This window comes from Chiloscyllium plagiosum, chromosome 5 (genome assembly GCF_004010195.1).
Source record: "Chiloscyllium plagiosum isolate BGI_BamShark_2017 chromosome 5, ASM401019v2, whole genome shotgun sequence".
Classification (NCBI taxonomy): domain Eukaryota; kingdom Metazoa; phylum Chordata; class Chondrichthyes; order Orectolobiformes; family Hemiscylliidae; genus Chiloscyllium; species Chiloscyllium plagiosum.
Genome location: NC_057714.1, coordinates 52,887,082 through 52,913,361, shown reverse-complemented (window position 1 = coordinate 52,913,361; position 26,280 = coordinate 52,887,082). Strand labels below are relative to the sequence as shown.

General features: G+C 37.4%; 1 protein-coding gene across 4 annotated transcripts in view; it reads left to right on the top strand.

Annotated features, from left to right (window-relative positions):
- The window catches only part of LOC122549906 (growth factor receptor-bound protein 10-like), a 200,285-nt gene that overhangs the window by 49,748 nt on the left and 124,257 nt on the right, over positions 1 to 26,280 (top strand). For all 4 annotated transcript variants that reach the window (XM_043690121.1, XM_043690122.1, XM_043690120.1 and 1 more), the window contains 2 exons: positions 10,419 to 10,556; positions 20,537 to 20,627. In XM_043690121.1, coding sequence (XP_043546056.1) covers positions 10,506 to 10,556; positions 20,537 to 20,627 — 142 coding nt within the window. In that variant the 5' untranslated portion in view covers positions 10,419 to 10,505. The remainder of the gene's footprint in view (positions 1 to 10,418; positions 10,557 to 20,536; positions 20,628 to 26,280) is intronic.

Sequence of the window (26,280 nt, the reverse complement as noted above, 5' to 3'; positions counted from 1 at the left end):
AGTTCTGGACTCCCCGACCCCAGGGAAAAGACTTTGTCTATTTACCCCATCCATGCCCCTCATAATTTTGTAAACCTCTATAAGGTCACCACCCCAAAACATGGACCCATGTAGCAGGTATAGGAGGAACATTGATTTTCTCTGCAGGGATTTACTTTTGGGGTTTGGGGGTGGCGGGGGAGGGAAAGCACTTTTGGATAATAATGCTAAACTCTCTGGAAGGAAAAAGAAGGTGATGTGGAATGTTCAGATGGCGGTCAAGTTGACATTCTGGTGCACATACACAGTTAATTAGATATACAGCCTCTGGAGTCTTGGCAAACAAAGTTTCCTCTGGAAACAAAGTATTGATGGCTTACAGATGCTTTTCAAGGCGGCAATCAAATTTCTTGCTAGGTGTGCGACTGTGAATTATTAAGTGCTGAAGAAAAGACATCACCTTGGAAAAAGCATGAAGTAAGCATGTTATTGCCTGGAATCAAACAAAGTTGTTTGATTTCTGTTTTAAAGATATTACGAGACTCAATTTTTCAGGGCTCATGAAAGAGAGGATGGTAATTAGTTGAATGTGCAAAAGTGAAGTGATTGAGGCTATAGAGGATGATGACAGAAAACAAGAATTGAAATGATGTGTGCTGGTACGATTCACTGGAATGTAATTTGATGTTAACATGCATTTTAGTGAAAGGGAAGCTTGGATGATGGGCACTAAATTGGAGATGTTTGTGTCCTTGTCTTTTCCTTGCATTTTAGGAAAACTGGACTTGATAATCGAGCCAACACCCGAGGCATTGGGAGCATAAGTGAAGGCAAATAAACCTCACCAATCTTTTGATTAGATGGCATGATATTGGGATACCACAAGTGTATGAAGAATATACTGAAATCAATTCAGTAAAGACTGGTAAAAGATAGGAAGTATTGCATTGAAGAATGGGTTTCAATCATGTACACCTACTTGAGGAACAGCATGGCATAAAATGGTTAATGTGACCAGTAATGTCTTTAGATAATTTTGTTCAAAGAAAATTACTCTTCAAAGAAAACATGACACCAAAAGAACTGGTTCACACCAGTATGCAGTTAATTTGAGTAGGTTTTATTATTCAGAGTTAAAGATTCACCTGATGTTGGAATAATATTTGAAAGTTCACTGTGATCAGCAAATGAAATCCCAAATATGACCATTCAGTTGTAAAAATTCTGAAGTTCACCAGTTGTTTAAAACTCTTGCCTTAAAATGCCTTATTTTGTATTTAGTTTAAGAATAAATAAATGAATTGTTATTTATCTTGGTGGTTCTTTCTTAATTTGGCTTTATATGACTAATTCAAATTTGGAGGCAAATTCTCACAAGAAAATGTTTTGACAATCTGATTTCAAACAAAAATCTCATAACTTTTGTTTTAACGACAACTGATTAGCTCCTTAAAGAGATGTAACACTGCAACCTCACAGTCCTGTAAACAATTTGCATCCACTGCAACTCTCTTCCTTATCTGAAAGCATCACAGTATTAAAATAAAATTTCAATACCCAAAATAATTCAAAAATATCATCCAGACTACAAAGATACATAAAACAACTTTTAACAACATAGGAACACAAATACATGCAATATCAGACCACAAAAGGTTAACATTTAGCTCAATGAGCAATGTAGCATTCAAGCAGATGATGATTCATTACCTTAATGAAATAGAAAAATAAGCTTTTCTCTCTTTGACCTTCTGAACACTTTCTTCCAATCTTAGTTTTTAACTTTATGGTTATACTTTAACAGTAAGATGTACAAATTGTTTTACAATCAGTGTCAATTTAGCTCAGTTGGCTTGATGTCTGGTTTGTGATGCATGGGTTCCATTTTCACACTAGCTGAATTTGCCATGTAGGAGTCTCTTTCTCAACCCTCTCCCCTCACCTGAGAGCTGGTGACCCTCAGGTTAAATGACCACCACTCAATTCTTTATTTTCTCTCTCTCTTTTTCTCTCTCTTTTTAATGAGAGCACACTCCTATATATGGTGACTTTACATTTTAGAAGCACCAGCTTCTAAATATACCGTCACAATTCTAGAGTTTGCCTCTATTCGTCTTGGTGTGATAAATGCCTACTGTTTGGAGAATTTCCCTTTTAATTTCAACATCCTAGGTTCCAACTGAGAGCAATCTGTTTCTCCTGATCTGGGACACGTCAAAAGTTCACCAATTTTTTTTGAATTTAGTAAATTACTTTATTGATGTTTTAGTTGAATTGTTTTAATATAGCTAACAATTAGCTTGCAAATTACTGTCATATATAACTTTGTTACTCCCTTGGGTTCCTGACCCCGTATCAGTGATACGGCTTGTGATTCGGCCCTGCATACAACTTCCCTCGGACTGTCAGCCTGGGTACTACATATATACCTAGATCGTTTCAAGCAACTTGAGTCCCAGATCAGAGATTCTGACTTGCCCTATTGGCGGGGAAAGATTAGTGAGTCTACATCAAAATGAACACCAAATCATTACCCATTTTCACACAAGTCAAGGCTAATCTCAGTCATGGCACCACTGTCAGGGTGAGTAATAATCCTTTATTTCCTTTAAGACCAGATTTATTTGTTTACTTTTGCATACACAGGGAAGGTGCATATTCAGAAATGGCATCTAGCTCAACTGTCCGTCAGATGAACAAAGGTTTTATATCAATTTTACAGATAACTAGCTTCAAATGACTATCCTCCCAAAAATTAATTTCCAATTTTAAAAACTCACTCTTATCTTTGCCCAATTGTGTTATCATAGTTCAGATCAGCTAGTACACAGGACTATATTATGCAATCGTTAATCAAGCTCATACATATGACTGTTATCCAATCATATCATCACATGTTTGCATCTCTTAGCTGCAGTACATCTTTTGTGATTTGCCAGTAAACCTACACTTCTTATTTCCTTTTTGGACCTTCTATTGCCAATGTTGAATATTTTCCTTATTAGTTGATGTATGGGAAGGGCATTTTTAGAATCTCAACTAGAGAAAGAGTTTTTGAATGCTTGTGATATGTGCTAATATCATTCTTGGTTTGGGGAGTTGTCCTGGGTTCACGGTAAGACTACATGAAAATCCTATAGCTTTAGGAGGTGTATTTTGTCCTGGTCCTTTCTACGAAGAAAGGTTGAGACGGAGATGCCGAGCATCTGCTCCAAAGTCAATAAAGCAAACCGCTTCCGGCATCTTTTTTTTTAAAGTTGAAACAATAGAAGCAGCCTGAATGAGTTGGGTGAAACTATCACAGAACGAGGATTTTTATTTAGTTTTAGCTGTCAGCAACTGTTGTTGAGGTCTTATGTGCAAGCCCTTCCTCTCTCTCTCTCAGCTAAAAGCTGGGGTTCTTCTGGGTTAAAATATATGTATTTCTTTATTTTTTATATATAATTTTGTTAAACATTTCAATGGTTACAGTTAAACCAAATCTTTTGTTTTTATTTTGTCTGTATTTTGATTCTAGTGAATGAATAAATTATTTTTTGTTTCAAGGCTGCTAGTTGACCAATCAAGTTGCATCGGGAATACAATGCCTTACACTTACCTTTAAAATAAGAAATAAATAGCATCTGGATTATCGTAATATACTTTTGAGGTCGTTTGTATGGTCCATAATTAATTGGAAGCTCTTTCCAGAATCTAACTTCCTATTTCTGGGTTGGATTTGGGATTATTGGATTTAAAGGCAGTTAGTCATGAGTGTTGGTGTTCTCTTTTTGGGCGTTGAATTTGGTTAGTCTAAGTAGAGTGTGCCTTGTGTAGTAATGGCTCTTTCAGTCACTAAAAGTTACCTTGAGGTTGAGGAAGTCATTTCAGGAATTTTATAGAAAGTGAGCAAGGCAGAGGTTTTTGGAATTGGCAGAGAAGTTGGGTTTGAGGTTGCTTTTATCTATACAAAAAAGTGGGTGGTGGTGGGGGTGGGGTGTGGGGGGGAGTGGTAATTGCAGCAATAGCTCAAAATTTACAATTGCCAGAAATGCCATCGGAATAATTGGAAATAGCTAAAATACGAAAAGGAAATGAAACCGTTTGATTTAGAATTAAAAGCAGAGGGTAAAAAAAGGAAAAGATGGCCCCAGCAGGAAAAAGGGAGAGTTCTTGAATTTTAGAGGATGGAATTGGCAACTTAAAGTAGACTTAAAATGGTGGAGGTAACAATGGAACATCGGCATAGTGATGGAGAACAATCCCATTGTAGCCAAAGATTTAGTGGGGATTTGTTTTAAAATGTTCAAGCCTTGCCAAACTTTGACAAGAAGAATGGAGAAGCCTTTTTCATTTCATTTGAGAAATTGGCTAAACAAATGAAATGGCCAGTGACCATGTGGGTATCATTGGTATGGAGTGCTAGAGAGGTATTTGCATCACTACTTGAGGAAGTATCTAGAGTATAGATGAATAAAGCCATTTTAAGTGCATATGAGCTAGTGCCAGAAGGCCACAGACAATGTTTTAGAAATCTAAGGAGGGAACATGGTCAAACACATAATTTGAATGGATCAAACAAAGTAATTTTGATAGGTGGATAGGGGCACTGAAAATAGGTCAAAGGTAATTTGCTCTTACATGATTATTTTGGAGGAGATCAAAAAATTCACTCCCTGAAGTGGTGAGATCTCGTGGAAGAGCAAAGAGTTAAGACTGCAAGATTAGCAGCAAAAACAACAGATGATCACATGTTGGTTCATAAATCAAAGTTTGGCTTCTGACATGAATTTCAATCTGTGTGGATAGAAATTGGGGAAAAGAGAAATTCTCACGTGGTCAGGGAAAAGTAGATCTCATTGATCATAGTAAAGATAATTTACCATAGGGTAAAAAATCAAGGGGAAAGAGAAGTAAAAAAGCTCAGGTGGTTTCACTGTAATACTGCAGTGTTGCTGGATTAGAAAAAAGCAGTGGGAAACGGATGTGGGAAAACAGGATAAGCCGAGAGTTGTGTTGAAGTGATAAGGTAAGCATGGTTGAAGTTAAAAAGCTGCAACAGAATGTACAGCCTGGTCAGGGGTTGGTTGAGAACAAAGTGCCAGATGTCTTTAAAGAATTTAGCTGCTTAAGGTTTGTTTTTTTTTAACCAGGCAGAGTAGGTAAAGAAATTAAAATTTTGAGTTATTGGAAGAAGTCAATTTGTGGTGAGAGATGAGGAGATATGTAATTCAGAAGGAGAATTGCCAGAAACAGTGGCAATATGTGGAATTCTTGGTAAGAAGAGCAGTGTTCCACTTTATGGAGTGTGGTTAGAGCCTGGTGAAAAGTGAACTAATGGTAGGAGTATTAGAGAAATTCTTAGTTCCAGAAATGCAGTTTATCCTTAGTAAGGAGAGAGCTGGTTCACAGATGAGAATATTGCCTACTGTGGTTGAAAAGCCAGTGGAAAAATCAGGCAACGAGGATGTTATAGGAAGTATGTCCTGGGATTTTTCCCAACGGTGTGGTAACAAGGTTACAAAACCACAGGTTGACACAGGAGATGTCAGAGTAAAGATAAGGAAGTTGAAGTCCAATTATCAGGGACTATGTTTGATCACTTGTTCTTACTTTTTCTCCACCATTTGGAGGACTAAGCAGACATTTTTAGTTCAGAGAAATCAGCTAAATTACAACAGAAAGATGAAAAACTAAAGCAGTTGTATCAAAAAGTGTAGAATAACAGTGTTGTTCCGTTTTCCCTCCCCCGCCCTCAAGTCCCCTCAGTTGGAGCAAAATGCTCAGCGGCACAGTATGGCTTTACCTCCCATTTTTATTCCGGGCCCTGGAGGGAGAGAGAACGACCGCCCATGTGCGCGATTTCTCAATGAACTATGTAGTCATTTTACAGGGACGAGCATCCTGATAAGGCAACGTTCATATTAATTGGGTGATCGTTATAATCAACGCGTATCAATAGCAGAAACCAAACCCTTTACTGTTATACAATGAATGGTCTTAACCTTGCTAACTGGATTCATACCATGGATACTTTTCACCTTGTTAACTGATGTTACATACTGAATGCAACCTCATCTTATTATATGGCTATACAGAATGAATGCTTTTCCACCTTGTTAACCCATTGCCCTTTCCTCCATTGTTAACTGTAAGTTCTTATCTGATCGGAGTCATGCTCAGCTGATCCTCTTGTTTCACAAAACTCTCAACTTAACTCTTTTCCTGCCTACTTATACCCTATACACATTCTCAATAGTGCACCACAGAATGTCGTCTTAAAAATGAAGTCTTGATGAGGAAATGGAGGCCATCACATGGTCAGGTGGATGAAAAGTGGACAGAAGTTATCAAATTATACTACTGGGTTATGGAAAGGAGATATTGCTTGTAGCACATGTATTGCCAATAGGAGGCCATTTGGGAGTTAGGAAAACTCCAGCCAAAACATTTTTATTAGCCAGACTGCATAAGGAAGTGGTTATTAAGTGTCAGGAAATTGGAACACCTCAGGTGGTGACAAAATCAACACCCTTAATATCTATTTCAACATTTGAGGCACCTTTTACAAGAATTTTAATTGATTGTGTAGAACCCCTACCTAAACCAAAAATTCAGAATCCGTGTTTGCTGACCATAATTACTGTGTCTACTAGACTTTCAGAGGCCATTTATTATGCAGTATCATGGCTGTAAGGATTGTAGAAGAGTTACTGAATTTGTTTTAGCGCGATACTGGCTACCCAAAGAAATACAGTTGGATCAAGGGTCAAATTTTACGAAGTTATTCAAGGATGTTGTGGATATCTTGGAATAAAACCATTGAAATCCATGGAGCATTAGAATGGTGGCATCAAACTTTAAATCAAGACACTATACAATTAGGGGTAAAGGAATTCCATTCATATTTTTTGTAATTAGGCATGCACCTAATGAATCAACTAATTTCAGTCCATTAAATTTGGTTTTTGGGCGTGAGATGAGAGATCATATGGATTAATTAAGGTGAACTTAAGAAGTCAGAGTCCAAATGTGTGGTCTCTGAACTATTTGTCACATTTAGGGAGAGATTAAAGTGTGAGTGAGTTAGCTAGACAGTATTTGAAAGTGGCACAGCCTATGATGAAATAGGAAGCAGATAAGAAATCAAAAATTTGCAATTTTGCAAGTGGAGATCAAGTGTTAGTGTTACTACCAGTGGCCTAAAAGCAAGGTTTAGTGGGCCTTATCAAATCTGAAGGAAATTGAGTGAGGTGAATTATTTTTAAAAATGTCAGATAGGAAGAAATCTGTGTCATGTGAATATGCTCAAACAAAATTTTGATAGGACAGGAAAATGAGGTGTTACTGGTTGCAACGCAAAGTGAAAAATCAAGTTCAGATGATTCTGAATTGGACACTCTTCAAATTAAGTTAGACAATGAAGTTCTCAAGTTGGGATAAAATATTGAGTTACCTTTTTAGAGGAAAATCGAAATGACTTGAAACAGTTATTACAACCACATAAGGCGATATATGGGACTAAATTGGGAAGTACTAATCTGATTATACATGGCTTAGATATAGAAAATGCTGTTCCAATTAAGCAATATTCTTATAGACTTAACTCTCTAAAGTTGGCAGAGGTTCAAAAAGAGATTGAAAGTATGCTCAAAGACCGTATAATTGAAGTGGGTTGCAGCCAAATAGAGCTCACCCACTGTAATGGTGCCAAAAGTAGATGCTACCCAATGATTATGTGTGGACTACTGCAAAATAAATGGAGTTAAAAATTCTGAGTCATGTCATATTCCATGTTTGGTAGCTAAATTGAGAAGGTGGGAACGCAACTTATATTTGAAAGTTGGACTAACTCAGAGGTATTGGCAGGTACCTTTTATCTGAAAGAGCGAAGAAAATTTCAAGCTTTCTTGACATAGAATGGAATGTACCAGTTTAAAGTCATGCCATTTGATATGAAAAATGCATCATTTTGAGATTACCTAATTGTGTGGTGAACATAGAAACTGGTGATTATTTTTAGTCACACATGGAAGGAACATTTGGAGCATCTATCTGAATTGTTTGATTGACTTTAAGAGGCAAGCTTGGTGATAAAGCTGACTGAGAGTGAGTTTGCAAAAGTCGAAGTCATGTTCCTAAGGCATGTCATTGGTTATGGAAAGATGGTTCCACTGGATATGAAAGCAAAGGTTATTAATATTCCATTGACGAAGAGGATAGTTCTCCAATTCCTGAGTCTGAGTGGTTTTTCTCAGAAGTTTGTTCCGCTGACTGACTTGTTAAAGTGCAAAACATTTCAGTGGACAGAGGCGTGTCAGAAGACATTTTGACAGCCTGAAAGCTGTGTTAACCACTTGTCCTAGTTTTAACCATACCTAATTATGCAAAGCCATTCAAAGTGGCTGTTGATGCGTGTGATGTAGGTGCTGTGCAGTACTCTTGCAAGATGATGATAATAAGATGGAAAGACTTACTGGATAATTTCTAGAAAATTGAAGAATTGTCAACAGAAGTATTCCATGATTGAGAAGGAGAACTTGAGCTTGGTACTGGTGCTGCTAGAATTGCATGCAGGATATTCTATTTTTACTGAATTTGCCTTTGCCAAGGGGATGTTTATGTGATGTTACTAGTTTGACATATTGTGTTTTAAACATTTTGATATTTACAGTTAAGCCAATTCTCTTATTTTTATTTTGTCTGCGCTTTAATTATAGTGTGAATAAAGTGTGTTTTGTTTCAGGCTTGCTAGTTTGACCAATTCAGTTGCAACTAGAATACCTTTACCTTTAAACTAGTAAGTTAAGGTCTGGATTATCTTATATTTTGAGGGGGTTTGGTCGGGTCCATTTGTCTTAGCCCTGATCTTTTTGTTTCTCACCTCATCATAGGGCTTGGTGATGACATAATATTTAATACATTTTTTAAACTGTATGAAACCTGTAGAACCCAGCTCAAAGCTAAGGAATCAAATCAAGATCTACAGTTTGAGTATTGATCTCGGTCAAAGTATTCATATGCAACTTTATCAAGTGGCTTCAAAATTTCAATGTACATAAATATTATCCATTAATTTCATAACTCATCCCAAAATAAATTTGATAACCATTATTACTTGTTACTTCTAAATAAATGTCTTTGCTCCTTATGTCTACTGTTTTTCTTTATGTTGACAGAACAATAATAGATCGTTTTAACTGTGTCCAAAACAGCTGTTAAGAGATCAGGTAAAGGTGACACAGATGACTTTTAATAGTTTTGCAGAACACTCTTGTTACTTAGAATGTAAGAAATCTAGAAAGAGACAATATTTTGGATCAAGTAATGAGAAATGGAGTTCTGAGTTAATGTGTCACTTGGGAGTGGAGGCCATGGAGTCTTAGAGATGTACAGCATGGAAACAGATCCTTCAGTCCAACTTGTCCATGCCGATCAGATATCCTAACCTAATCTACTCCCTTTTGCCAACACTTGGCCCATATCCCTTTAAACCCTTCTTATTCATATACCCATCCAGACGCTTTTTAAATGTTGTAATTGTACCAGCCTCCACCACTTCCTCTGGCAGCTCATTCCATATATGTACCACCCTCTCTGAAAAGCTTGCCCCTTAGGTCCCTTCATACCTTTCTCCCCTCACCCTAAACTTATGCCCTCTAGTCCTGGACTCCCCCACCCCAGAGACAAGACCTTGTGTATTTACTATACATGCCCCTTATAATTTTATAAACCTCTACAAGGTCACTCCTCAGTCTCTGACGCTCCAGGGAAATCAGCCCCAGCCTATTCAGCTTCTTCCTATAGCTCAAATCCTCCAACCCTGGTAACATCCTTGTAAATCTTTTCTGAATCCTTTCAAGTTTCACAGCATCCTTCAGATAGAAAGTATGTGTACTGCTGCTTTTGAGCATGCTATTGGGAGATTTCATTGAAAAGGTAAATACTGTACGTTATAAGCACACAATACTTCCAGTGCCCATTTCCAACAAATTGTGTTTACAGTCAAGTCCAAAGAAAAGAATGCCAGTGGAAGTGTTTAGTTTTTTGAATTGATTCAGCTGCATCCACTCAGGTGAGCATTCCGTTACATTATTTTAAAAAATATTTGTGTGTTAAGGGAGTCTGAGAATTAGTCTGTAGTTTCTGATAGCCAACTTCCTGCCCTGCTCTTAGGCATTATCAAGACCCTGGTGAATGACGTTAAATTGAAGAATTGCAAAGAAAATCCAGGATTCAGATGTGACCTAATTAACATGCCTGCTAAATGTCAGCATGAAACCATTTTCCAGATATGTAAGAATAGTTGTTTCTTCAACAAAGATTTCATCCTGACCAAACAGTGTTCATCACAGATGGGAAGATGTTCTTTGAATCAGTTATATGGCTACAAGGATAACTAACTTTTGCCAATCATTACAGTAAAAAAACTGAATTCACTGAACATTCTGTTTTTACAGCTGAAATTCCCAGATTATATGAAACATTGCCGGTAGATGTGGATGCCATTTATGTGGAAAATTCTTTAGTTGAAGAGAAAAATTAACATGGCGTTGGCTGGCTGTCCAGACTCTTTCCTTCACCATCCCTACTATCAGGTTGGGACATTTCTTATTTACATATCAGTGAAATATTTTATTCTGTACCTTTTTTACCAAATTAATTTAGAAGTATCCATAGTGGTGTTCTAATCTTAGTTCTGTTAATTCCCAGTCATCAGCATGACCAATTTGGAGAAGAGCAGAGTCCCTGTGATCAAAATATCATTGAAGCTGTAATTTCAAATTTCCCCAGAATTTAAAGTACTTGAATTCCAAATTTTTCCTGATTATTATGTACGGGAAGTACATGGATAATAAGAATTATGTGAATGCAAGACTTTGGAAGGAAGGCAAATTCAGGAAGTTAAGAAAAACAAACAATTAAATTATCAATGAATATAACAATGTATTCTATGAACACAATGATGAAAATCAGAGCTACTTAGGATCATTAAGGCATGCGCATGATTGATAACTTTGAGGGTATGGAGAAATGGCTGAATTATTAACTAAGGTAATCTAATTTTTTTGGTCGGAAGGAGAACATAGTAGATGTGGAACTAGATGAGATCCAAGAAGTTAGATATCATTTGAGATAGAAAGCAGGATGATAATTAATAAATCTAATCTGTGGAGTATAATGCTTCTGGTATTGATGGATTGTATCCTTTCATGTCAGAAAAAGCTTGGGTGGACATATTTATGTCCTTCTAAAATGTGGTTCATATTGATAAAGCAAAGGTGAGACAAATTCAGGAATCTGTAGACTAATCAACTTCATGGTGGTAGAAAAGACAATGAAATGCTAATGCAGTAGAAGAATATTTTAAAAACTGAATATCGTAGCACAGATTCCATAAGGGAAAAGAAAGTTCAGGACACAGGCAAATGACTTTGCAATGACCTGACTGTATTGGAAAGTTTAAAACAAGCAAAAACTCATAGTATGAAATCTATTACCAGTACCATTTTCTAGCCAGGGAATTAAATGGCTGTGAAACCTAGGCAGGTAATTGAAGTTAAGATACAGGCTTCTGGCATGGCATTTTTCTTAATTGCAAAAAAAACCTTGAGCCGCATTGTCTATCTACTCCAGTTCCTATATGCAGTAGCTGTAAATTGATCCTAGAGGTACATATTTTCATTTTCAAGAGATTGAATACACATTGAATATATTGTGGGAATGCTCCCCAAAATGCATTTCTTTCTCTAAGTTCAATAATCACATTGATTGATTTGGTTTCCAGGAAACAGTGTACTGTTCAGTGATTCAGTTGTATTCAGAAATGCTAATCTCTGCACTTTATGCATTTGGAATATTCCAGTAGCATATGTACAAAAATTTAAACTGAAGAAACACAATACATATTAGTTTATTCCTCTTTACTCTGGCAAAATATCAAGAAAAAAAACTTTCGAATTTCTGCAATACATGCTGATAATTTAGTTCTACAATACTGATAGAAATCTTTGAAACCAGAGTGCCCTCTGGTGTACTGGTCAGTTTGTTCTTGTAAAATTAAAATTCTGGGGAACAGTTTTCCATCACTATGATTTGTTTGAAATTCGATTTTGTCAAATTCTTAACGTGTGCTAATCATCTTGGCCTTTTTTTTTTAAAAGCCTTTTCTTGAGAATTAAGTTAAATATTCTGTTTAAACAATATGCAATTATTGAACAAGCATGTGCACAAAGCAACAGAGTATGATAATTGTATCTTGGCTCACTTATAGAAAAGACAGTACGATTACTGCGATCATTTCCAAGGCTGCAAAAAAAAAACTATAAAACATAGCTTGCTCTCATAGAAACTGTTTAAGCTCTTACTAAGGTTCAGGTACAGGGGAGGTATATATCCACAAAAGAGTGGCTTTTTCAGTTTACCTATGTTCCCTGGATGACAAAAGATATAACAGTAAAAGCATGCATAACGTTTCCAATTGACAATGTATGCTGATGACAAATTCAGAAGATCAGTGATATATAAAATAAGAGTAACAGAGAGATGGGGAAAAAGGAATCCAAAGCCCTTCTGAAGGCATAAGGTAAAGAGTTGAGCAGATCATAAACCAAAATGGGAATTTACTCATGGAGGCAGAGGCCATGTCTGAAGGACTAAATGGTCACTTTGAATTTGTCTTTATCAAAGGAAATGCTACCAATGCCATAATCAAAGAAGATGATGTTTAGATAGTTGGTGTATAAATTCGATAAGTCACCTGGTTCTGATGGGGTGGATCTGAGGATCTTGGAGGAATAAAAGCCATTCAGAGAAAGTGGTTGTAATTTTCTGATTCTCTTCAAATACAGGAGTTGTACCAGAAGATTGTAGATTTACATGTATGTTGGTTTGTTCAAAAGCTGTGTAAAGATATACCAAGCAACAAGTAATTAAAGCTTAACCTTCGTTGGGAAGACCATAATTTGAGACAGCATTATCTCACTTGGACAAGTATGAATTAAATTAGGAAAGTCAACACAAATTAATTAAAAGACAAATAATGTTTAGTTAATTTGAGTTCTTTGATTAAGCAATGGAAAGGGTAGATGAAGAAAATATGGTTGATATATGTATGGGGCTGTAACAGGCAATTAATAGATTTGCCTACTAATTTGAAGCCTGTTTAGTAAATTTGGATAGCAGCAGCAGCATACATCTGCAGTTGACTGAGTTAAAAAAAATAGTGATGGATGGAGGAAGTTAAATGGTGAGCTAACCAAAATATATTAATCACCCTGACTATTTCAATAGGCTCTACCTCAAAACTTCAGCTGATTCAGAACTTGCATGTCCTGTGAAGAGGATACCGAGCATTCAAATGGATATGGCAGAGCAGATGCATGCCTGACTGCATCTGCACTTGCATGAGAGCTATTGTGGAGTTATGGATAATCATTGCTATTTGATAAAGATTATCATTAGATTATCAAAAATAGGAGTAGCAGTAAGTTATTTGATCCTTCAAATCTGTTCCATTATTTGTGGTTGATCTGATGTGGCCTCAACTCCACTTTCTTTAAATCCCCATGACATGTTACTTCCTTGTTAAGAAAATATCTGTTGAAGTAAGGCTTAAAATATATTTGATGAGCCAGTCTCCTCCATTGTCTGGGGTAATGATTTCCATTGCTAGTTCCCATTTGTGCTTGACTTCAACAACTTTGCCAATGATTGCTCTTTGTCAGAGCCATGTTGATTGTATCTGATGATATAATGATTTTCTAACTATATTGTTTGTACCACTTTCTCTGAATGGCTTTTATTGTTTGGATTTTAGCATTTTCAAAATGACAGATTTTAGGCTAACTGGTCTTTGGAGGATTTCTGCCCCCTTCTATTAGAGTGATAGAGATTTACAGCATGGAAACAGGCCCTTCGGTCCAACTCGTCCATGCTGACCAGATATCCCAACCTAATCTAGTCCCATTGCCAGCACTTGGCCCATATCCCTCCAAACCCTTCCTAATCTTGTACCCATCCAGATGCCTTTTAAATGCTGCAATTGTACCACTTCCTCTGGCAGCTCATTCCATACACTCTTCATCCTTTGCGTGATTATGTTACCCCTTAGGTCTCTTGTATATCTTTCCCCTCTCACCTTAAGCCTATGCCATCTAGTTCTGGACTCCCCCACTTCAGGGAAAAGACTTTGATTATTTATCCTATCCATGTCCATCATGATTTTATAAGCCTCTATAAGGTCACCCTTCAGCCTCTGACGCTCCAGGGAAAACAGCCCCAGCTTATTCAACCTCTCCCTTAGCTCAAATCCTCCAACCCTGGCAATATCTTCGGAAATCTTTTCTGAACTCTTGCAAGTTTTACAACATCCTTCAGATATGAAAGAGACCAGAATTGCACGCAATATCCCAAAAATGGCCTAACCAATGTCCTGTATAGCCGCAAGATGACGTGTCAACTCCTGTACTCAATACTCTGACCAATAAAGGAAAGCATATCAAAAGCCTTCTTCACTATCCTACCTACATGGGACTCTACTTTCAAGGAGCTATGAACCTGCACTCCACGGTCTCTTTGATCAGCAACACTCCCTAGGACCTTACCATTAAGTGTATAAGTCCTGCTAAGATGTGCTTTCCCAAAATGCAGCACCTCTTATTTATCTAAATTAAACTCCATCTGCCACTCCTCAGCCCATTGGCCCATCTGATCAAGATGCTGTTGTAATCTGAGATAATGTTCTTCACTGTCCACTACATCTCCAATTTTGGTGTCATCTGCAAACTTACTAACTATACCTCTGATGCTCACATCCAAAACATTTATATCAATGACGAAATGTGTGGACCCAGCACTGATCCTTGTGGCATTCCACTGGTCACAGGCCTCCAATTTTAAAAACACCCCTCCACCACTACCCTCTGTCTACTACCTTTGAGCCAGTTCTGTATCTAAATGGCCAGTTCTCCCTGTATTCCATGAGATCTAACCTTGCTAACCGGTCTCCCATGAGAGACCTTGTTAAACACCTTACTGAAGTCCATGTAGATCATGTCTACTGTTCTGCCCTCATTATTTCAAAGAACTCAATCAAGTTTGTGTAACATGATTTCCCACACACAAAGCTATGTTAACAATCCCTAATCAGTCCTTGCCTTTCCAAATACATGCTAATCCTGTCCCTCTGGATTCCCTCCAACAACTTACCCACCACTGATTTCAGGCTCACTTATCTATAGTTTTCTGGCTTGTCTTTACCACCTTTCTTAAATATTGGCACCACATCAGCCAATCTCCAGTCTTCCGGCACCTCGCCTGTGACTGTCAATGATACAAATATCTCAGCAAGGCGCCCAGCAATCACTTGCCGAGCTTCCCACAGAGTTCTACGGTTCACCTGATCAGGTCCTGGGGATTTATCCACTTTTATGCATTTCAAGAAATCCAGCACTTCCTCCTCTGCAATATGGACATTTTTCAAGATGTCACCATCTACTTCCCTGCATTCTATATCTTCAATATGCTTCTTCACCGTAAATACTGAATGCAAAATACTCGTTTAGTATCTCCCCCATCTCCTGCGGCTCCACACAAAGGCTGACTTGCAGATCTTTGAGGGACCCTATTCTCTCCCTAGTTACCCTTTTGTCCTTTAATGTATTTGTAAAAACCTTTTGGATTTTCCTTAACCCTATTTGTCAAAGCTATCTCATGTCCCCGTTTTGCCCTCCTGATTTCCCTCTTAAGTATACTCCTACTGCCTTTAAACTCTTCTAAGGATTCACTCGATCTATCCTGTTTATACCTAACAATATGCTTCCTCCTTATTCTTAACCAAATCTTCAATTTCTCTCATCATCCAGCATTCCCTGTACCTACCACCCTTACCTTTCACCCTAACAGAAAGATACTGTTCCTGGACTCTCGTTATCTCATTTTGTATGCTTCCCATTTTCCAACTGTTCCTTTACGTGCAAACATCTGCCTCAAAATCAACTTTTGAAATTTCTTGCCTGATACCGTCAAAACTAGCCTTCCTCCAATTTAGGACTTCAACTTTTAGATCTGGTCTATTCTTTTCCATCACTATTGTAAACCTAATAGAATTAAGGTCACTGGCCCCAAAGTGCTCCCCCACTGACACCTCAGTCACCTGCCCTGCCTTATTTCCCAAGAATAGGTAGAGTTTTGCACCTTCTTTCTTCGGTACATCCACATACTGAATCAGAAAATCTCCTTGTACGCACTTAACAAATACCTGTCCATCTAAACCCTTAACACTATGACAGTCCCAATTCACGTGTGGAAAGTTAAAATCCCTTACCATAACCTCCCTGTTATTCTTAGAGATAACTGAGATCTCCTTTATAAATTTGTTTCTCAATTTCCCTCTGATACGAGGGGGTCCATAATACAATCACAGTAAGGTGATCATCCCTTTCTTATTTCTTGGTTCCACCCAAATAATGTCTCTGGATGTATTTCCAAGAATATCCTCCCTCAATACAGCTGTAATGCTGTCCCTTATCAAAAACGCCCTGTACATTTTGAGCTTTTCCAATCTGCTGGGGACCTCTCCAGAATATAGGCAATGATAAATGGAATGATAAAACCAATTAATCTAACAACTCTGCAACCAATTTTTTTAAAGACTGTCAAGTTCAAGCCATCTGTTCCAAGCAATGTGTCAGTCTTTAGAAAACCTGTTACTTTTTCAGTAGTGGTTGAGATTGTTTTAACTTCCTCTGGTTTTGCTCCCCAGCTTTTCTATTTTTCTTAGCTTTTTTACCTCTATTAAGAAGGCAGATACAAAATGCCTGTTTAATATTTCTGTCATTTCCTGAATGTTTCCCATTAAATCTCCCACTCTCATTCTCTACGATACCAATGCTCACATTTTGCTATATATTTAGAAGCACTTGCTGTCCATTTTTAAATTCTTGACAACCTTGTCTTATGCTCCCAATTTTGGGAACCATGTTCTGGAACATATTGTTTTAAGAAACTATTCTGAATCCACCCTGTGAACATCTCCTTTCGGCAATCTTTGCTGATTTGATTTGTCTCTTATCTATGAAAATTAAAAACCCCATGATCAAAACAGTACCTTTCTCAAAGCCCTTACTGTTTCTTGGCTGGTATTGTCATGAACCTATAAATTAATCCCACCTATTTCTTTTCCATTTACTGTTTTATTTATCTCCACCCAAACTGATTCTAAATCTTAGTTGTCTGAACCAATATCATCTATCACTACTATATTAATGATGTTCTCACTGGCTGTAAACTAATCAAAGCATGTAAAAGATAAAGTCTGGGTGAATGTAATCAAGGGACAGAATCGAGGTGGGAGAGCAAAATAATTATGTGGAAAATGAATATCAGAGAATGTCATAAAGGGACAGAATGAAAAAAGCTAATATATTAGCAACCAAGACTAGATGCTACAAAGATAACAAAAAAAATGCTCTGTATCTGAAAGCATGTAACATCCATAACAAAATAAATTAATTCATTGCATGTATTGAAGTGAATAAATTTGATCTGGTCGCCTTATGTAGACAGGGCTGTAGGATCTCAAGGTTTGAGTTCTGAGTACGAGTAGATGATAAGAGTAGGAAGCTTGATAGAAACAGTTGGGCAGCATTCTTAATCAAAGATATCACTGGTACTGTAACCCTTTTGTTCAAGAGTTCGGGATGTAGAATCCATTTGGGTAATGAAGCATAGCAGTTACAATTGGTCACTTGTGGGTGATCTACAGATGTTGAACAACAGCCATAATGTAGAAGTATATATGGAGAAATATTGGGCATTTTTGATAAATGTACAGCTGTAATTATAGGTGACTTTAATCTACATATAAACGTGAAGAATTAGGTTTGTAACAGTAACCTTGATGAGAAATTCATAGAGGAGAAAGTGAGGTCTGCAGATGCTGGAGATCAGAGCTGAAAATGTGTTGCTGGAACAGCGCAGCAGGTCAGACAGCATCCAGGGAACAGGAGAAATTCATAGAACCTTTTGGAGAGAGCTTCTTAGAATGGCATGTTCTGAAACTGACCAAAGAGCAGGCTATACTCAACTTGGCATGGTGTAATGTGGCAGGATTAATTCTTGACCTCAAAGTCATTGTGAGGTAGCAGTAATCATAATGCGATTTAAGTTTACATTGATTTGAAAAGGGAGAAAGTTTAGTTCAGTAGTGGGCATGTTTAGACTAGTATTTTAAACTTAACAAAGGGAAACAATGTGGGCATGAATGCTGAAGGGATTGAAGATATGGTGGCTATGTGCAAATTTAGGAAGGAAAGTGTGATGTCAGAATGATCTAATAAGATGCAGACCAAGGTGGGCAGATTACGTGAATGGGGAATAACCTGATAGATAGTAGAATGTTTGAAAGAATAGAAAATCAAAGTATTATTTAAGTGATCACAGAATTCTGAGATACAGGATGATCTAGGTGTTGAGTCACAGAATGTTAGCATGCTACAGCAAGTGATTTAAGAAGGTTAATGGAATGCTATTCCTTATTATGAGTGGAATTTATTATAAAAGTAATGATATTAATGAGACCACATCGTGAATATTGTTTGCAGTTTTGTTCTCCTTATTTAAGTAAGGATCACAACAAACTATTTCTCCCATACTGATTTTTAAAGTCTGGCGTTCAGTTCTCCGATCTTATTCCACTAATTTGTCCATGTGATGATGGTATTTTCTTGGACATTGTGCGTAAGATGTGATTCTGAAACTATACCTAGATCAGATTGTTGTTTGAATGGTTTGAGAGACAGTTTTCTGTTTTTGCACTAGCCCCTAAGGAGGATGTTGCACGTCTGACAGGATTTGACAGGCTTTTCATTTCTGGTGCTTTCATGGATGCCAGGTGACCATCCAGTGCCATTTGCTGCTTAGAGATTTTAGTGGTTGATACAACTGAATGGCTTACTTGGCCACTTCAGAGAGCACCGAAGAGTTATTTATATTGCTTTGGCCCTGGAGTCACATGTAAACCATATCAGGAAGGGATAGCATTTTTCTTTGAATCCCAGTTGTTTCCAATATGTGATTTAGATGCAGGAGCTAAATGTAACATCTCTAAGTTTGCAGATGACACAATACTGGGAAAGAGAGTGAACTGTGAGGAGGATGCAGAGATGTTTCAGATTAGGACGAGTTGAGCGAGTGGGCAAATGCATAGCAGATGAAATATTATTTAGATACAAGTGGAAATACTTTGGAATAGTTTATTGTCTGAATGGCAATATTTTGGGAAAAAGACCTAGTTTTCTTGTGCTCCAGTCACAGAAATTAAGCATTCAAGTGCAGCAGATGGTGAAGGCAGCTGATATGTTACCTTTCATAGCATGATGATTCATGTGCAGGAGCAGGGAATCTTGCTGCAATTGTATAGGACTTTGGTGAAACTGTGTCTGAATTATTTGTGCAGTTTTAGTTTTCCTTATCTGGGGAATGAAGTTCTGGCTATGAAGGGAGTACAATGAAGGGTTACCAAGTTGATTTCTGGGATTGCATGACTGATGGGTGAAGAGGGACTGGATTGGTTAATGTTAGGTTCACCGGTCTTTAGAACTAGGAGGGAATCTCATAGAAGCCTATACAATTCTAATGGGCCCGGATAAGGTAAAAGCAGGAAGGTTGTTCCAATGACTGGGAAGTCCAGAACTGGGGGCCACAGTTTAATGACACGGGTAGGCCATTTAAAACTTAGATTAGGACAATTGGTTTTCCCTGGCGAGCATGTGAAATGCTTTGCTTCAGAAAGCATTCAAGGCTAAAACATTGAATGTGATCAAGCAGGAATTAGATACAGTCCTCAGGATGTGGGAAGAATGTGGGAGCAAAGTACTGCATTGGATAATCAGTCATGATCATATTGAATGGTGGAGCAGGCATAAAAAGATTGAATGACTTACTTTTCCTCTTTGTATTTCCCTAGTGGACACTAGTGACTTGGATTTTAACAATAATTGACGATGGTTTCACGATCATCATTTGACTTCGAATTTCGTGTTTTGTTGAATTTGAACCTGGGCCCTCAGAGCATTAATTGGGTCTCTGGATTAGTGGAGAAAGTGACGACTTCAGATGCTGGAGATCAGAGCTCAAAATGTGTTGCTGGAAAAGCGCAGCAGGTCAGGCAGCTTCCAATGAACAGGAGAATCGACGTTTCGGGCATAAGCCTGAAGAAGGGCTTATGCCCGAAACATCGATTCTCCTGATCTCTGGATTAGTGGTCTAGTGACAATGACACTACGCTAGTGTCTCCATTATTGCATATGGGCGAAAAAGTTCTGTTTGCTCAAACACTATTTTTAAATGATTACTACTCTTTTTAGTTTTCCACTGCTGAAATGGGGGCTTTTGTACAGATGGTTTTGTTTTTTGCTGATCATCATGTTAATACATTTTTTTCGAAATTATGGCATTAATGATATGATTGATTTAATAATGTTGATGTCATCACTGAAAAACGGCACCATGGGAAATTTGGTTAAGAAATCATTTTAACTGTGAATATGTATTTGATTTTTGCATTCTCTTTCAGGATAATGTTGACCGGACATCTCATAGACCAAGAGAAGGGATTGGACCTGGTTTCCAAGCTTCTTGTAACCGTAATTCACCTAACCACCAGGGTTAGTATTTGTTTCTTGGTTATTGCTTTAAGACACATTGCATTGCCAAGCAGTTAGTGCTGCTGTATAATAATTTTTGGGGCATCCATGATAGAAGTAAGCATTCGTCAGAAATGCTCACGTTCTCAAACAGAAGCAGTTAAGGAAACTAATCATAGGTTGGTTAGAATGCAGTACTTTGATTTTATGGTCAGTCTGAAACTGATGGAGCTGACAGGATGGCAACAGTTTTTAGTTGCATTCAATAAATTTGTACTATTGTACATCAGTATCCTTGTATAATAATTCAATACAAACGGAACATCATGTAAAGAGTAAAATAATATCAAGAATTGCAGTTGCTGGAAGCAAAACCAAAGAGTGGGAGAAACTCGACAGATGTGGAAGTATCTGCAGAGACAGAACAGCCCTCAAATGTTTTGAGTCCAGTGACCTTTCTGACAGATCACTGGACTCAAAACTTGAACTTTGTTTCTCTGTATGACTAAACTTGCTGAGTTTCTGCAGTACTTTCTGTTTTTGTATTACTTCAAGAGTCATATGTATAACGGAGCTAGCAATTAAGTGAAAAAATAGTATAGTTGGGTGTCAGTGTTGATGTAGTACCCTTACCTTTAGTAAAAAAGTCATAAGTTCAAAGTCTACCTCAAAACCAGGGAACATAATTTTGTAATTACAACCTGACCAATTTAGGATGAAAGTGGGAGGCACTTCGTTTCCCCTTAAGGGCAGTGTAAATTTAGAGTTATCTCCTAAAAGGCTGTGATGCTTGATTAGTTGAAAGTTTCAAAACTCAAGCCAGTGAGTCTTGTATTAGTCAAGAATATGAATGGATATGGATGATATAAATTGAGAACCAGGCTGAATACCCAAAATTCAAAGGGGATATGTTCCTAAGAAACAAGAAAAAACAGAATACACAAAGCTAACAAAATAAAAGGAGTCCAAAATACAAAAAGGTGGGAAAAGGAAGAGTGAAACTGACAAGGGAGCACATAGGGTTTTTATACAGTCAGTTGGGGCCATGATTAAATGAATCCACTGCATGTATCTTTACCAAGGAGGGTGACACTACCCAAGAAAAATGAGGTATTTCACAGCCAGCTAGACTTGTAAGTTAAATAATTGACAAGGACCAGATGGGATACATCGAAGGAGGTTGATTTATAAATTGCAGAAACACTGGCCATAATCTTCCAATCTTCCTTCAATACACAGGTGATGACAGAGGTCTATCTAGATGTTACGTTTTTGTTCAAGGACTGGTGTAAGAAATATACTAAAGACTCCTCTAATCGCTATCATATTTTTGGAGTTTTCCTATGTTGTTCTGTTCAGGTATTTATTCAGGGCTTAAAATATTTAATTAAAAAAAAGTTCAAATTTGATAATCTATTCTCCTTCACATGTTGAAATATACTCCATTTATCTCCAGGAGGTTATTTTATTCCATGTATCTTTAAAATATTTCCTTTTCTGATCTATTTTCTCTTTCCCTTCCAACAAGTAAGATTTACATTTGCATAGTTCTGTATGGGGAAATATGAGAAGGCATTACCTGGACCAAGGAAAACTGTGAGTTAGCTCTTGGGAATTGAAGAGGTCTTTCAGATTCTGATGGGCGGCCTGAATAAGAGAATTTCTTGGGGAAAAAAAAATAGCTGAAGAAGAGGATTCTATTGCGAGTTGGAGAGATGTTTAAGCGCAAGAGAAAATTAAGAAGTGTAGCCATAGACATTTGACCAGAGCAATACCACCAGTGGTAGGACAGTGATGGAATTGTAGGACGTGATGAAATTTTAACATCAGTGTTTAAATAACTGCCTGCAGCTGACTATAGCCATTTCATGGACATCTGTATAGCAGCTTGCAGTATTTAGCAATCTGAGAGCGGGATGAATTCTTAGGTAATTTGGGACCTGTGTGATCAAGGCCAGTCTTTGATAGGACATGGTGTCAAATGCAGGAGTTAGGATGAAAACGAAAGTAATTTTTAAAAGATTGACAATAATCAAAATCTGAATATGACGCTATGTATAAAGGTAATTTTTTAGTCTCTGGTAGTTATTTGGTGGTGGTAATTGACTTATGAAAATTTGACTTGTTCTAGTTTTGTTGATGAGTGTATTTTAAATGCTATGAACAGTGTGCTAGTGTAGCGAGGTCTGTGATTGAGAAGGACAAAGTGGACAGCAATTTCCTAACTTGTGTTCATCAACAGTGCATGTGCAGACACCAAAAGAGGCACTTTCACATCATCATAAATGATGAACATTGGTATAACATCACTATTATTATTGTCTGCACAGAGAATGTGAGCACAAGCTGTGGTATTTTCGATAGATTATGGATTGTGGAGAGTTGAGTTGGTGTTGCAGCTTGGAGTGTTAGCGATAACACTCTGCAGCTAATAAAGACATGGAGTGGAGTCTTGGTTTTCAAGGGGGGCAGTATTGTCGAGGTTAAAAAAAATGTTTTGAATAATAGTGGAGAAAAATGTTACAGTTGTGTTGGATGCCCAACTGTACATCTTTTGTATGAGATTGAGAAGATAGCAACACAAACTGGGGAAATTATGCAAAAGTATGGAGCTATTGAAATCTTAACAAGGTAAATTTGGTTTAATCTATTTAACCTACTTAATTGACTTACTAGAGAGTGATTCAATCCTACCAGGATTTCATTGGGCATGGGATTGCCTATTTCATCTCTGGACATGTTCCGCTCCTGTTTGCTCATTTACTCAGATGGTTGTAATTGTTTTCAAATCAAAGATTATTTTTCAAATTAAAAGAATTTAATAGTTATGGAAAAAAATACATTTAACTAAGATATGCAGTGTGGGACTTGTGTATTTTTGAGTATGTGAGGGACTGTAGGTAGAGAAATAGAGGTTAAAATCATTTATATTCAGTATGCTTGTGTTGTATCAGGCCAAGTAATGTAAGTGAGGTGCATTATAGTATTTGCTATATGACTAAATGCAATACATTAGTGGAAATGATTCCTATTTTGAACTAGAAATTTTGCATTCTTCAATAATGTATAATAGTAGTATCCTTTTAGTTCATGAGATATTGGAGCAGAATTCAGTCATTCGGCCCATCAAGTCTATTCTGCCATTCAATCATGGTTGATGTGTTTCTCCAACCTCATTCCCAGCCTTCTCCCTTTAACCATTACTAACCAAGAACTTACCTATCTATGTCTTAAATACACTGTGACTTTACCTCCACAGTTTTGTGTGGCAAAGAATTCTACAGATTGACCAGTCTCTTGGTGAAGAAAGTCCTCCTCACCACATCTAAAAGGTCTTGCCTTCACTCTGAGTTTGTGTCCTCAGGTCCTAATCTCTCTCAGCAGTGGAAATATCTTCTCCACATCCGCTGTTTTGAATCCTCTCCGTATTCTATAAGTTTCAGTCCGATCCTCTCTCATCCTTCTAAACTCCATTGAGTACAGACCCAGAGTGCTCGACTGCTTCTCATAAGATGATCCCTGGGATCATTCTTGCAAACTCCTTTGGACTTTGTTCGAGGCCAGTAGATCCTCCCTTAGATGGGGGTTGAAAACTGCTCACAATATTCCAAATGCAGTCTGACCAGAACGTTTTACAGCTTCAGCAGTACATCTCTGCTCTTCTGTTCCAGCCCTCTAGAAATGAATGCTAACTACCGAATGAACCCGCATGTTGTTATTAAGAGAATCCTGAGCCAGGACTCCCAAGTCCCTTTGTGCTTCAGATTTCCAAAGTCGTTTTTGACATAGAAAATGGTCTTCCCCACTTATTCCTGTCAAAAATGTTTAACTTCACACTTCACTACATTGTATTCCATCTGCAACTACTTTGCCCACTCTCCTAGTCTGTCCAAATCATTTTATTCACTTTTTGGGTGACCACCTTTTATTCATGTCTCTGTTTAAATAATTGTTTTTTGGTGTTTCAGTTGGAGCAGGGGTCAGTTAGCTTAGTTGGCTGGATGACTGGTTTATGATGCAGAGTGATGCCAACAGTGTGGGTTTAATTGCCACACCAGCTGAGATCACCATGAAGGAAACTCCTTCTCAACCTCTTCCTCGCTTGAGGTGGTGACCCTCATTCTCTCATGAGAAAACAGTCCAAGGTCCAGTAGAAGTTGGTCTTTACGAGCTTGAGCAATTACTGAAGCTGAGTGAATTGAAATTAATTTAAATTAAATACAATTTAGCTTTGATAGCACAAAATAAGAATGTTCACAGTGTTGTTAAACCACCCAGGCTTGTTTTGCATTTCCTCCTCAGTCATGGGACAAAAATAAACGAGTCTTTATTTGAGCACTGTTCTGCCACAGTAATCTCTATTTTTTCAAAAAAAATGTTTAACTGTAAAGATAAATCTCATAAATCAGTATCTGCTGTGTAAGGCTATATTGCTTTCCTTTTTCTGGGCAAGGAATTCTTCCATGCAAGTTTCATCACTCAACAGTTTTTCATTGTCTGTTAAAATGAACCGATAAAAATTTATATTAAAGATTTTGAACTGAGTGGTAAAGCTCTATTTTGAGAGAAGTCTGCCATTCCACATGCTGTTGGGTCAGTTGGTAATTCAGTCACTCTAATATAAGGCATGTTTTCCCAAGCAAGAAAAATCAAGCTATTGTATAATGTTATGTACTCTTTGTACCACACAAAGTAAAACAAAATTGCAGTGATCTTATGCCAATGTTCATTCTCCACATGAGCATACTTATGCTTTATATCCACTTAAATTCTATCAACATCTCCTGTTCTTTCTCCATATGTATTTGGCTAACTTCATTTCAGTATATCTATACTATATGTCTTAATTATTTGGTTTATGTATTCTTTCCTAACTTTCTTATGGCTTGGGCACACTTGCTGCAAGATATTAAGTCTCTTATCTTTCCTGTGACTTGGCTGAGTCTCTGTTTTTTTTGTTGGTTTTCAAAGTAGATTTAACTTGCGAATGTCTACCCATTTCATTTTCATGAACTGATTCAGTCACTCTTGGGTAAAAATAAAAAAGCTTGCATGTAAATATATCTTTGTCAACTGAGATCTCCCAAAGCACTTGATAACTGATGAGGTCTTTTTGTTTAAGTATAATTACAATTATCGGGGTAAACTTGTGTATTGACAGGACTGAAAGAAATTCCAGATAATCTGTTGTGGAGTTTTGTTTTGAGACGGTATTTGCAAGTAACACACCTACAAGGGAAGCACTCTCAGCCATGTCAATACCACCATGAAAAGGATATAGTATTGAACTGAAAATATGCTTGCTGTTATGGACCAGACCAAACACCCTTCACATATATCAAGGAAATAACCTAGATCTGAACTCTTATCTTATTTAAAGGCTGCTATTAGGTGCTGTGTGCCGGCTGTAATTTGATTGGTCACACTACTCAGCTTTAAGCAAAACATACTTTACTCTTACCCCCATTAAAATATAAACAAAATAAAGAAGAATTGGTATAACTTTAACTCATTTGGAAATCTTAACAGAATTGTAGATTCTTTCGCTCCGAAACAGCAACTGTTTCAATATAGTAGCATCCCATAAGCACACCTATGGCAAAGATAAATTCCATGCAATTCTGGCAGAGCAAACTTCAACTTTTAGCTATAATAGAAAATTCTGACAGAGACA